Consider the following 14,294-nt stretch of genomic DNA (forward strand, 5'->3'; position numbering starts at 1 on the left):
CTACTTGGGAGGCTGAGCAGGAGAATCACTTGAACCTGGGAAGCAGAGGTTGCAGTGAGCCGAGATTGCGCCACTGTACTCCAGCCTGTGCAACAAGAGCGAAACTCTGTCTCCAAAAAAAAAAAAAAAAAAGATACATATATAAGACACACGGGAAATAGGCGGGGCGTGGTGGCTCACGCCTGTAATCCCAGCCCTTTGGGAGACCGAGGCGGGTGCATCGTGAGGTCAGGAGATCGAGACCATCCTGGCTAACACGGTGAAAGGCTGTTTCTACTAAAAATACAAAAAATTAGCCCGGGGTGATGGCACGCATCTATAGTCCCAGCTACTCAGGAGGCTGAGGCAGGAGAATCGCTTGAACCCGGGAGGTGGTTGCAGGGAGCCGAGATTGCACCACTGCACTCCAGCCTCGGTGACAGAGCGAGACTCCATCTCAAAAAAAAAAATGGGGGGGCAGGAATATAGGCCAAAAGCAGAAGCAGCAGTAAGGAAGAGCTGGCAGGGTGGTTTATAGGGCCACGGCAATCAGTGGCTCTGGAAGTGCAGGTAGTGCAGGCAACCCCGTGAGACTGGAAGGGCAGGTGGAGGGAAAGCGCAAAGGTGAGTGACGGAGGGGAGCCCACCTATTGGAGAGCTTCATGGGCACCACTCGCAGCTGTCTGTCCTGCTGGCAGGGCAAGTGACAGTATAAACAGGGCAGTCAGGGGTTCATGTGACTTTGCCTTTTGCTTCTGGCGCCTGTTCAGGTGGGCTCTTGGGAGTTGATGAGGTGGTGATTGAGCAGCCAGGAAGCAGCGTGGCAGGTTCTTCCTGTCACCTACCAGAGAAGATGGTGGCCAGAGGTGGCGCTTGCAGAACTCTTAGGGCCACTGAGGAAGAAGGTGGAGGAACACGCGGCCTTCTGGCTTGAGTGCCTCCTGTGTGTCGTAGAATGATCTAGATCCTGTGGGGGCACGTGGAGCAACAGGAAAAACTTGCAAGACATGTGGGACGAGTGCATGGTCATCTGGTATCACGTGTGAAGCTGGGGCTACGTATGGGCCATAACTTGTCATCTTCTGGATGGTGTTAGACAAGGAAACCCAACTCAGGATCCCGTTAGTACTCTTGTCTGCTCTAATCGCAGGCTGAGCTGATGTCCTCATCCTTTGTTGGTTGCTGTTAAGGAATGAGGATGCGTTTATGGTGGAAAGAGTGTGGGGCTGAGAATATGGAGGCCAGGGTCAAGTTCTGACTGTGCGTTTATTATCCATGTGACTTGGTGCAAGTGTAACCTGTCAGTGTCTGCGTCCTTATTTGTCATTTGGAGGCTATAACAGTGATGTCTGCCTCACAGAAGCCCTGGGTTGTCATGGGGATCAGTGCGGGTATGTGAGTGCTTCATAAATTGCAAAGCTCTGCCGTAGCTGATGATACCTCTAGACTTCTAAGTGCTTTGGGGAAAGTGTACCTGGTTATTCCTTATTCTTCTCACAGTGCCTCCAAAGCGTCAGTGATACTCAAGAAATGCTGGTTGAGTGTGAGTTTACTGCAGCACTGAGCAGTTTCCGGGTTCCATTTTCCAGTGGCCAGACCCTCTCCTTGTTCACACTGTTGGATGAGGGAGGTAGAGCTGGAGCATCGGACTGGCCTATGGAACAGATGTAGTGGCCACGAGGAGGTGGCGATGCCTGGAGCAGTGTTAGCCATGCAGTGTGATGAGGATCACACGCTCTCACGTGGTTTCCAGTCGCTGGGCACAGAGCTACCTTCAGGGTGGCCCAGCTTCAAGTTCAAAAGCAGGAGGCAGAGTAGGGGCTGTTTCCATTTCCCGTCCTCCCACTTCTCTTCCACTGCACAGCCTGTACGTGCACGCCTGCGTGCCGCCCCTCACACAGACTCTCCATCTCCTTAGTGAGGCCACACTTCTGACTCCTGGTTATTTCTCGTTTCCGTAACTCTCTGATGCTACCCCAGCCGCATCCCTTGCTGTGGACCCCGGAGAGGCACCATCTGCCTCTGCCTCTGTGGGCCCAGGTGTGTGCTGGGTGTCGAGCTTGCAGTGAGAACTGGTTTGCTGAGCCTTGGTTTTTTTTTTGCGTCTGCTGCAGGTCATCTTCCACGACGTTGCTGTGCTGACGGATAAGCTCTTCCCCGTCGTGGAGGCCATGCAGAAGCACTTCAGTGCTGGCTCGGGAACCTATTACAGTGACTCCATCTTCTTCCTCTCGGTCGCCATGCATCAGATCATGCCCAAAGGTAACCTGGGCTTCCAGGAGCAACAGCCCCTGGGTGTCTGACTTTTGCATCCATTTCCCTGGTTCCAACACTGCCCAGGCCCTGTATCAGAGAGAAGAGCTCCACTGAACATGGGAGAGTGGACGAGGCAGCCAAACCAAGCCCTTTGTACCACCGAGCTTCCTACACCAAGAATCAAGGGCAGGGCCTTGGTTGCATAGCTCCCAGGGTCCGTTTATGAGGACACAGGGGGTCTCTGGGCTCTGGCCTGGACTCTGCCCCTTGTACTCGCCCCCTTCCTTCCCCACTGCTCAACCCCCATACTGTGTGTGCTCATCTGAAAAATAGTAGGTTGGTTTAGATGATCCTCCATCCCGATTTATGATCTTGTTCTTTCTAGTCTGAATCTGTACTTATCTGATTTTAAAATAGCAAATCTAGATGTGAGAGGTGCAAATTACGACCATGTAGGACTTCTGAAGAAACTCTGATGCGTAATTAAAAGGATTTTCTGGGCGTCTGTCTCCAGGACAGAGAGATGCATCATCCCGTGTGTGATCGGTCCAGCTTCTGTGGAATTTCTGGCAGGTCTGGTCATGCTTGGACAGGAAGCCTTGGAGGGTCTAACTCCTGGAGTGTCTCTGGTTTCTGGGATCTCCCTACAGCGATCCTTGATGGGTTCTGGAGCCCTAGATATTGACCAGTGTGTTAATCTGTCCTCATGCTGTTCATGAAGACATACCTGAGACTGGGTGATTTATAAAGGAAAGGGGTTTAATAGACTCACAGTTCAGCATGGCTGGGGAGGCCTCAGCAAACTTACAGTCATGGAAGGCGAAGCAAACACGTCCTTCTTCACATAGCGGCAGCAAGGAGAAGTGCCAAGCAAAAAGGGGAAAAGCCCCTTATAAAACCGTTGGGTCTCATGAGAACTCACTTACTAGCATGAGAACAGCATGAGGATAACTGCCCTCCCATGATTAAATTACCTCCCACCAGGTCCCCCCCACCACATGTGGGGATTATGGGAACTACAATTCGAGATGAGATTTGGGTGGGGACACAGCCAAACCATATCAACCAGTTTCTGGCCATGGTGAGCCATGTCCTGAGCCTCTTAATGGTGAGAAGGGGTGTTTGGGGCCTTGGGGTAGCAGTTATCTGAACTGTGGCTGGTCGAGTTTTCCAGCAGTTTCCAGGCCATGCAGGTCTTGGTAGCCCAGGGGACAATGGGCCATATGGTGGAGGCCTGCTCCTCCAGCCTGGCAGACCAGAAGTGAAAAAGAAGGTGCCTGGTGAACCAGGGACTCAGGAGTTGAGAGTTGAAGCTCCATTCCTGTTGGGAGGTTGTCCTGGCACAGGGAAAAACAAGCCCACGCATCCTGGCTGGGACTTTGCAGGCAAGAGCCAGCACCCTGGAGGCCTCTGAGTGTCCCCTTTGTTGTGAGGCTCAGGGGGCTCCACTGGGCAGGAGTCTGAAGAAGAGAAGAGACGAGCTCACCAGCAGGGCCTAGGGCGAAGAACTAGCATTGGTGATCCTTTGCCGTGACCCAGGTGCAGCCCCATCAGCTCCACCCAACCCTTCTACCCGTCCTGTGGGGTTACAGGTAAGGCTGAGGAGTTGCAAGACCTGCCCAGGGTTATATAGCCTTTTAAGTGGCAGAGCCAGGATTGGAACCTGCTTCTCCACATAGTTACTGCTACCCCATCAGGTGCCCCGTACGTGACCTCTCTGGACAGCCCAGTACAGGAGCTGTGGGTGGCTCAGACTTGAGAAGGACGTGGTTCTGTTCTAGATTCTAGCGGGCAGACCGGTGGAGGTGTTGCTCACAGCTCCGTCATTGGCCACCTACGTGCCTAGGGCTGAGCCACTTTGTCTCTCTTGGCCTCACCAGTTTCCCCACCTGTAAAATGAGGGGCCGCAGCAGTGAACTGTTTCAACTTGCATTCTGAAGAGCCCAGGACTTGTAGGAATCCCCCTCTAGGGGTTTCTGTAGTCCTAGGGAGCCAGGGGGAGGCATACCTGCCCTCCCTTCACCTCCCTCCCTCCTGCCTCTTTCCCTCTGTCAGCTGGTAGGTCCCTGCCCATCACGTAGGTGGGGTTATGCTTTGGAGTACCCCAGAGGGAGGTGAAATACAGCTTCTTGTGGTTTGTCAGGGAAGAGAAAATTCTTCTTCCTCCAGCTGTAGGACATCCCGGCAATAAATTGTGCAGGGACCGATGACAAGAGTTAGGGACTCCTAGGCTGTTCTGGGAGAGGGTGATAATTATGCCAAGAAGGTGCTCTGGCCCTCTCTGACTTAGCCCTGTCCAAGAGCCTGGCATAGCTCAGCGGGGTGGTGGTGTCTGCAGAAAAAAGGCTTTGGTCAGAGCTTTGCAGTCAATGCAGTAAATGGACGCATCATCGGTGTCTCTCCAGGTGTCCCTCCATCGGTGTCCCTCCAGGTGTCCCTCCAGGTGTGGGCCCCGCCCTGCGAGGGGCGGGCATCAGGAGTTGGGGAAGGAGTTATTTTAGATGTGCCTCCAGCCGACCCAAACACCCTGTCTTTTCTGGGGTTCTTTAGGGGAGTGATAATGTCCTTCCAAGCAATTCTTTTTTTTTTTTGGCAGAGTTTTGCTCTCGTTGCCCAGGTTGGAGTGCAGTGGAGCGATCAGGGCTCACTGCAACCTCTTCCTGCCGTGTTCAAGCAAGTCCCCTGCCTCGGCCTCCCGAGCAGCTGGGATTACAGGCATGCGCCACCACGCCTGGCTAATTTTGTATTTTTAGTAGAGACGGGGGTTTCTCCATGTTGATCAGCCTGGTCTCAAACTCCCGACCTCAGGTGATCCGCCCACCTCGGCCTCCCAAAGTGCTGGGATGACAGGCGTGAGCCACCGTGTCCGGCAGCAGTTCATTTTTATGTGTGCCCCAAAGCCTCTTCCTAAGAAAAGAGTTATTAGGAGTTACTAAAATTTGATAGTCATAAAATGAAATGAGCGGTCCTTGAGTTTCCTGTGGCGTCTGGGGCGTGCCCTGCCAGGAAGTCTGGCCTGGCACACTTGGCAGCCCTGGGGAGTTCCTACCGAGATCATTTGGAATTCCTGCAATTTTTGGAAGGACACTTTGTTTTCAGACATCATTTGTGCTGTCTTGAGTTTGTCATGATTCTTTACTGCTGCCTTTTTTGCATCCGTTGTTTTTTAATCGCAGAAATGAGTGTTGTTTTGTGCTTTGGTTGATGGTTTTGTTGTGGCGTAATTGCTGCATTCTTGCTACTTTGGCTGTTCCGTTTCTTTCATAGCATTTGTTTTTCTCCAGTAAAGTGAGAATGGAGTATGGGTGGAGCCTGAGCCCTTGGTCTCACCCAGGAGGGCTGGGTCAGGAAAACTTGGGCTCCTCTGAGTTCCTCCTGGAGGTCCTGTCTCGTGTTTGCCCCGGAAATCCAGATTCTTTATCTGTGTCCTCTTGCTTTCCCTTCTGTAGCAGGAGGGTCATCCTTCTGTACCTAAACTACTTTTAAAATATGCTTCCTTTTTTTTTTTTTTTTAGACAAAGTCTCGCTCTGTCGCCCAGGCTGGAGTGCAGTGGCACGATCTCGGCTCACTGCAACCTCCGCTTCCTGGATTCAGGTGATTCTCCTGCCTCAGCCTCCCAAGTAGATGAGATTACAGGCACTCGCCACCATGCCTGGCTAATTTTTTTTTTGTATTTTTAGTAGAGATGGGGTTTCACCATATTGGCCAGGCTGGTTTCGAACTCCTGACCTCAAATGATCTGCCCGCTTTGGCCTCCCAAAGTGCTGGGATTACAGGCGTGAGCCACCGTACCTGTCTATCATTATTAATTCTTTATCTTCTTTATATTCCCAACATGTAGCTTTTTACAAATTTAGGCAAAGTAGGAGTTACACTGTATATTCAAATCATTCTGAGTCGGCCGGGCGCGGTGGCTCAAGCCTGTAATCCCAGCACTTTGGGAGGCCGAGATGGGCGGATCACGAGGTCAGGAGATCGAGAGACGATCCCGGCTAACACGGTGAAACCCTGTCTCTACTAAAAAATACAAAAAAATAGCCGGGCGAGGCGGCGGGCGCCTGTAGTCCCAGCTACTCGGGAGGCTGAGGCAGGAGAATGGCGTAAACCCGGGAGGCGGAGCTTGCAGTGAGCTGAGATCCGGCCACTGCACTCCAGCCTGGGTGACAGAGCAAGACTCCGTCTCAAAAAAAAAAAAAAAAAAAATCATTCTGAGTCTTTTTTATAGATCAAGATTTGAAATTGAATCTTCATTTCAACCCCCCAGCATGAAAGAAATTGTACAAATGAAGCTGTGTCATGATTTTTTCAGTTAATGGCTCACGTCCCCATTTTCTGTGTAATTATAGTCTTTGAAAATTTTTCAAATGGTTTTATCGAGTAGATGAACCTCAGTTCACTTTCTCATTTCCCTGTTCTCAGCTAGCTAGATGCTTTCTATTTTTTCTAATATCATAAATTATACAATGGATATCCACATGCATACAGATTATTTTCTCTAATTAGGATTCTTTCCTATGATAGTTCCCAAGGTAGAATTAGTGAGCCAGAGGTGACCCTTACAAGGCCAGGGTGTGTCACCCCCCAGCTGCCCAGGGTTGTCGACTCACACAGGTGAGGTTCTCTACAGTTTTCCAGCCTATTAGTGTCTGTACAGTTCTAAGCGGGTTAGTGTCTGATGTCTCACGTGGACCACCTCAGGCAGCCACTTAAAAGCTTCAAGACAGTGGCTGTCCCCACTGGACAGGAATGGAAAGGGAGGAGCTGAGAGGTCAGGCCAGTTCTCCAAGTTCTCCAGTAATCTGTGTCCTCCCTGCCCCTTGGAGTTCTCAGTCCAGAGCTTATGCCCATTCTGATGTCCAGACCTGGACCCCCAGCCTCTTACACATGCCCAGCCCTGTGAAACTTACAGGACTTGGCATCCTTGCCTGTCTTCTGGGCCCCATGTCACAGCCCTGCAGAGGGGACATGGCTGGGATAGGGTTGGGCTGATCAAACCCATGAGTTTTGCCCTGATGGCCCCCTTAGAGCAGCAGTGCCCAGAACCACATCTGAGCAAGGGCCTCAGGAAGAGCGAAGGGGCCCTGCCAGGCGGGACATGCTGGCTCTGATTTTGATCAGAGCTTGTTTTTCTCTTCGCTGCTTGTTGGGGGTTCACATGTGGCCGGTCTCGCTGCTCACGCGTGCCTGCCTTTGTGCCCTCCGCAGACACAGCCACTCTGCTCTTCACCCACATCCACGGGGCTTTTATTTCCATTTGTCTGCGGTGTTGGGTTTGTCGCCACTGGAAGCATCTTACGCAATGGAAAAGAAAACATCTTTTGCTGCACGGGAGCGGGAGGGAGCCAAGGGCAACTCCTGCGGGGCTGCCAGCTTCCCCCCCGGGTCACACGGCCTGAGGCGCTGTCGGCTGCAGCACAGCAGCGTGGGCTCTGCTACGGTGTGTGATCTGTGGTCGTGTGGGTTTACCCCGAGCGGGGCAGGCAGGCCTCCATCGTGTGGGTTTACCCCGAGCAGGGCAGGCAGGCCTCCATCGTGTGGGTTTACCCCGAGCGGGGCGGGCAGGCCTCCATCGTGTGGGTTTACCCCGAGCGGGGCAGGCAGGCCTCCATCGTGTGGGTTTACCCTGAGCAGGGCAGGCAGGCCTCCATCGTGTGGGTTTACCCCGAGCAGGGCAGGCAGGCCTCCATCGTGTGGGTTTACCCCGAGCGGGGCGGGCAGGCCTCCATCGTGTGGGTTTACCCCTAGCGGGGCAGGCAGGCCTCCAGACAAGCGGCAGGGCTCTAGACGGGCCAGAGGCCCCCAGGAGACTCTCCTGTCGTCGCCCATGCACCCCTGGAAGGCTCTGCTGTCCTGCGGTCAATCCTTTGTCAATATCCCGCCTATACCAAGCACTGCTGTTTGCAAGACATGGTGCTGGCCACCCTCGGTGTCTCAGAGATGTTTGCTGGGCTGCTGCTTCATGGGCTCATGTCACTGGGGCAGGTGGCATGGTCCAGCAATGAGGGCAAACAACATGAAGAGCCACCCAATGCTGAGGGCTTCAGAAGAGGACAGGTCACAGGCATTTGCAGGAAGAAGGAAGGCTTCCTGGAGGAGGTGGCTATGAAATGTTCTCCAACTTGCCTTGGTTTTGACGACCTTGACAGTTTTGAGAAATACCAGTCAGCTGTTTTGTAGAGGGTTCCCGAATTAGGATTTATCTGATGTTTTTCTCATCATTAGACCGAGGGTATGGGTTTGTGGGAGGTGATGGGGGGAACGCCGCAGAGGAGAAGAGCTGTTTCCTTCACACCACATCAGTGACACACCACGTCCTATCAAGGGTACATGGTTTATCACTGTTGCTGTTGACCTTGATCACTGGGCGGAAGTCGTGTTTCTCAGGTTTCTTCGCTGTACATTATTCTTTTCCCCCTCGCCATACTGTATTCTTTGGAAGGAAGTCTCTCAATGTGGCCCATGCTTAAAGGATGTGGATAGTCACTTTTCAAAGGTCCCATGTCCCTTGCTTGGGCCCCATCACACACATCCTGCTGGTAGTGTCTGCCTCCTGACAAGTGCCACTGGCCATGGGCTGTGGGAGCCCAGAGGTTTTGAAGGACCACTTCACCATTCCATGCGATAGGCTCCATTCATTGTACTGCATGGGGCTGTGCGTGGCTGCGTCTGATGTCTCTTGATGTCCAGTGTAGGGAGCACTGAGGCAGGCAGGTCTGAGCAGGCCGAAAGGGGGATTGGTGTATCAGAGAGAGTAGGAGTCCAGGCTCAGGATCGGACAGAGCTGGGTGCAAATTGCAACACTATGACTCCCAAGGTCAAGGCTTTGTGATCTTGGGAGGTTACTTAAAAGAGACCCTATGGTGTCGTGGTTAAGAGCAGGGGCCCGGCTGGGCGCAGTGGTGCACGCCTGTAATCCCAGCACTTTGGGAGGCCGAGGTGGGTGAATCATCTGAGGTCAGGAGTTCGATACCAGCCTGACCAACATGGTGAAACCCCGTCTCTACTAAAAATACAAAAAAATGAGCCAGGTGTGGTGGTGGGCACCTGTAGTCCCAGCTACTCAGGAGGCTGAGGTGGGAAAATCACTTGAACCCAGGAGGCAGAGGTTGCAGTGAGCCGAGATCACACCACTGCACTGCAGCTTAGGAGATAGAGCAAGACCCCGTCTCAAAAATAAAAAAATAAAAAAAATTTAAAAAGCGTGGGCCCTGGAACCAGTGTGCCTGGATTCATGGCAGCCCCATCACTGAGTAGCTGTGAGACTGTGGCCAAGTTACTGAACTTCTCGAGGTCTTGCTTTTCCCATTGGTAAAATGGGGATAAGAACTCTTCATGTGTCATGGGGTTGTTAGGAGAATGGAATGAGTTAGTCTGTGTCACCGGCTTGGAACAGTGCGTGGAACTTAGGTTCCCCAAGTGTTAGCTTGTCTCCTCTCTGGACTGCAGTCTCCTCCTCTTTCAAGTGGGGATAGCACAGTTCTGACTTGAGAAAATTAAGATGGTACTTAGCACCGTGCCTGGCACATTGTAAGTACGCAGTCATTGTTGTTAGCTGTTTCAGAGGTGATGTGAGTTCTGCCTCCAAACAGCACCAAAGGGTGTGGGGCTAGAGTTATTCAAAGACTCTTAGACCACCCACTTTTGCCTTTTGGGAAGAGCTTCTGATGGGGGATAAGCAGATTCTCTGCAAGACACGTCACCTCTTGCTCCTTACGTGATAATTGCCAACTCTGACCTGCCTTCCTTTCAGGGTCACATGAGCTAGAAATAAAGTAATGCTGCTGGCTCATGCCTGTTATCCCAGCACTTTGGGAGGCTGGGGTGGGTGGATCACTTGAGGTCAGGAATTGAAGACCAGCCTGGACAACGTGGTAAAACCCCATCTCTACCAAATTAAAAAAAAATTAGTCAGGCGTGGTGGCATGTGCCTGTAATCCCAGCTATGCAGGAGGCTGAGGAAGGAGAATCACTTGAACATGGGAGGTGGAGGTTGCGTTGAGCCTAGATCGCACCACTGTACTCCAGCCGGGGCAACAGAGTAATAGAGTGAGACTCTGTCTAAAAAAAAAAAAAAAAAAAAAAAAAAAAAAAAAAAAAAAAAAGAGTAATGCCGCTAAAACTGCTTCATATCTCCCCCCACCCTCCCCTTCACCCCCAGCTCCCAACATCAGAGTTTCTGAAATCTCCATGACATCCAGCATGTGATTATCACCACCATCAGCCCCAGCCTGCTCATGTTTCCTACGGAGAGATGTATGGGAGTGGATAAAAAGACCAGACAAATGCAAGCTGTTATAAAATCCCTCAAAAGATAGGATTTGGGCCCGAGCCTCCTCTGCCCGCATCTGTTGAAGCCTAGTATGACGCTTGCCATTGTAGAAAAGAACAGCAAAGCCAGCTGGCATCAAATTGGGGTGACCCCGTCCAGCTCTCCTGGCATCCTGGGTGTTACCCCCCGAGAGTCCTTATTTCAGTGTCTGTCATGGGGGCCTTATTGTCTTGAGGCTGCGGGCAGATGGCTGGACTCTTTCAAGGACATTCTTGGGTCCACTTTGGGTCACTGTTGCTGGGTGGCAGAGGCTGATGTAAGATTCGGGTAATTGACACTGGATGTTTCTTAGCCTAGGTTCACAGGCCTGCATGAGAAAAAATTGAGGCAGGGCCAGAATGCCTGCAGGCTTGCGGCAAAATCCACACGGGAAATTCTAGACCGGCAGCTCCTTCCTCCCTCACTCCCTTCCTCCTTCCTTCTTTCCTTCCTGCCTGCTTGCTGTGAAACATTGAAGTCAGCGTGTGTGTGGCCTTTTGCAGAAAGCCTTTAAAATACCATCTTTTCTTTTTTCCTTAAGTAAAATTTGACAAATGTAGTAAAAGCCACATTGAGTTTTCATTTCTTCTGTACTTTTTGTACTTCTGTTCACTGCCATGGGAGGTCTTAGTATTCTCTACTGTTCTTTTAGATCAGTTTCATAAAACAGAGGAGGGTTTTAAGGCTAGTTTATAGAACTTCATAACTTTGTTCAGTTTAAACTGAATCAGGAAACGGTTCAGTAATCAACGTTTAACCGTCGTGAGGCAGACATGTTTCTAAGGGGAGGGTTCCTGCAGGGGGATGTGCGCGCCTTCTGGAACCTGGGGTACGGTAGGTACGGATTGGAGATTCCAGGGCAGCCTCTTCTCTGCCCCCACCCCATCAGCCTCAGTACCAGGAGAAGGCAGACACAAGGGCCCCCTACAATTGTGGGAGCCGTATTTAGATGGTTTTCCAGCCCCTGAGATCCTGGCTGTGAAAGGGGCGGAGGGCGCATGCTGGTTCCCATAGTTAGCCCTGTGGCCCCTGCTTGCTTCAGAAAGGAGTGGTCTGAGGATTGACTGGGTGGGGGCTGGTTTAGTGTGGACGTGGGTGGGGTCGGCAGGCCTGGGAGTGAGTTCTCACTCTGCCTTTAGTATCCCGGTTGGCTGATGTAGGGGAGCGGGAGAGCCTCCTCCCTCCCTGATTCTGCCCCATAGGAGTGTGGAGTAGAATGTGACTCCAGGACCCTCTTTATTAGTGAGCATGGTCCCATGCACGTAGGGGGCTTTCCTTCTTTCTGGAGTTTTCTTCTTAGCCCTGAGGCAGGAGAAGTGAACTGGAACAGGGCTGGCCTCTGCTCTCTTCTCTACCCCTCATGCAATCCGGGCTGGAGGAGACTAAGGTCTTGCTCAGACTTTGAGCCTGAGCCTAAGCCACGTTCTCTAACCTGGTTTACCAGAGAGTTCTGTGTTCCACCCCAGTGACGCAGGGGACAAAGTGGCTTCTGAATCTCCCACCTGCGATGGCTCCTAATGTTTTGGTTTCAGAAACCAAAATAACATCTGGTATTGCCTAAACCCCTTGTGACTCCTAACACAGATCTCGAGTGAAAAACCTGCCTTCTCTGAGAAGCATTCTTTGTAAAATGGGAATAATGACCTGTAGGACTCACTAGGGTTGTGAGGAGGACTGACTGAGATACTGTGTGAAAAGTCCCAGGGCCTGATACGGAGAGATGCTTGGTAAGTGTTAGATAGTATTAGTTACTTTTCCTCTTGGAGGGTCAAGTACATGTCAGCAAACCAAAAGCTCTGATAAGTACTGCAGTAAAAAACATTCAGCTTTGCGTAACCAACATTGCTTAAACATGATTGACCACAGAATGCCTTTCTGACGAATACCTATTCACATTCTGAGAACGAGTTGTTCCACAGTACTCACTTTAAGAAATGCTGCCCTCGCCTGGGCACGGTGGCTCACACCTGTAATCCCAGCACTTTGGAAGGCCGAGGCAGGTAGATCACCTGAGGTCGGGAGTTCAAGACCAGCCTGACCAACGTGGAGAAACCCCGTCTCTACCAAAAATACAAAATTAGCTGGGCGTGGTGGTGCACGCCTGTAATCCCAGCTACTCGGGAGACTGAAGCAGGAGAATCGCTGGAACCTGGGAGGCAGAGGTTGCGGTGAGCCTAGATCGTGCCATTGCACTCCAGCCTGGGCAACAAGAGCGAAGCTCCGTCTCAAAAAAAAAAAAAGAAATGCTGCCCTCAGATAAAGGTAATAAATAAATAACACTTGTGTAGCTCTCTGTTGGGATGCAGGTGTGGGCAGGAAAGCCTCAACTTCCAAGCACAGCTACCTCCTATCAGTCAGCCTTTCCTGCCCCCTGCCAACAGAGCATGTCGTTGGGGGTGCCATTTTAATTATTCACTTCCTCAGCTGTACTTCCAGATTTGCAATAGCTTTGGGTTTGCCTTGGACCCAGAGGCATTGGGAGGATCTTCCCTGGATCGTCCGGGATCATGAATTGTGGCGGGGGCCCCGGGGACAGAGCTGTTGAAGAGGAGGTGCGTGTCTGGTGGCACACCGTGGGTGGAGCGCCCTCGCGGCACTGACCAACAAGTGGTTTTTTCAGAGGATCTCAACCCAAAGGGTGACCAAGGGTTCTCGACACCAACCCCCAAGGGAACTGGGCCTAAACACCTTGGAACAGCAGTCCTCAGCCTTTGTGGCACCGGTGACTGGTTTCATGGAAGACAGTTTTTCAGTGGACCGAGGGGTGGCGGGGATTGGTTTTGGGATGAAACGGTTCCACTGCAGATCATCAGGCATTAGTCAGAGTCTCATAAGGAGGGTGCAGCCTAGATCCCTCACATGCGCAGTTCACAGTGGGGTTTGTGTTTCTTTGAGAATCTGAGGCCGCTGCTGCTGATCTGACGGGAGGTGGAGCTCACGCAGTGATGCTCACTGGCCCGCCTCCCGCCTCCTGCTATGTGGCCGGGTTCCTAACAGGCCACTGACCTGTACCTGCTCGCATGGGGCTTGGGGACCCTGCCTCAGAAGACTGCCTGTCTTCTGAAGGGCTGTCCTGGGAAACTGGAACTCAGCCTGTTCTGTGTGTCCCCAAAAGGCCACACCAGGTGCAGCTGACCAGAATATAACTGTCGCCACGTGTCTGTGAGCCTGTGGGCAAGGCCCTTTTCTTCCCAGTGGCAGATCCTCCCATCCGATCCCGTCAGATCCGACCCCATCGGATCCAGCAGCCCTGGCTTCAGCCTGCACTGTGCTGTCACGCCCCCTGCCATGGCCACCCCCACTTCCTGCTCCCTCCACCTGGGCCACTCTCCCAGGGGCATTCCCGTGGCTGCCCCATCTCCTCCTCCAGATGTTTGTGCAATGAGGCCATCCCTGGCCATCCCGTGTGAAACCGTGCTCATCTTCTCTGATGATGGCCCTCGCCCTTCCCTGCTTTCTTTCTCTTCATAGTTCTTATCATCTGCTCATGTGGAATGGATTTTGCTTTTTGCTTGTTTGTTTTGATCATCTGTCTGCCCCATGTAAGCTCCATGGGGGCAGGAAGTTCTCTGTGTTTCGTTCACTGCTGTGTTCCCAGTTTCTAGAACGATATACGGACCCACAGTAGGCAGTCGATAAATATTCATCAAGTGAATTAAATGAATACCGTTTTGTATCTTGAACTACTTTATTTTAGGGGTCACCTCAATCTGCTAGAACTGGCTCATTGCCTTAGCCCTTTTTCTTTTT

At 51.9% G+C, this 14,294-nt stretch overlaps 1 protein-coding gene across 4 annotated transcripts in view; it reads left to right on the forward strand.

The window, feature by feature from the left end:
- The window catches only part of LOC105470806 (xyloside xylosyltransferase 1), a 194,582-nt gene that overhangs the window by 42,811 nt on the left and 137,477 nt on the right, over window positions 1-14,294 (forward strand). For 3 of the 4 annotated variants that reach the window (XM_024789445.2, XM_011723071.3, XM_071090625.1), the window contains exon 2: window positions 2,094-2,241. In XM_024789445.2, coding sequence (XP_024645213.1) covers window positions 2,094-2,241 — 148 coding nt within the window. Of the gene's footprint in view, window positions 1-2,093; window positions 2,242-14,294 lie in introns of those variants that run through there. The other variant, XM_071090623.1, reaches the window with a different exon arrangement.

The sequence above is a fragment of the Macaca nemestrina genome, chromosome 2 (assembly GCF_043159975.1).
Source record: "Macaca nemestrina isolate mMacNem1 chromosome 2, mMacNem.hap1, whole genome shotgun sequence".
NCBI lineage: Eukaryota > Metazoa > Chordata > Mammalia > Primates > Cercopithecidae > Macaca > Macaca nemestrina.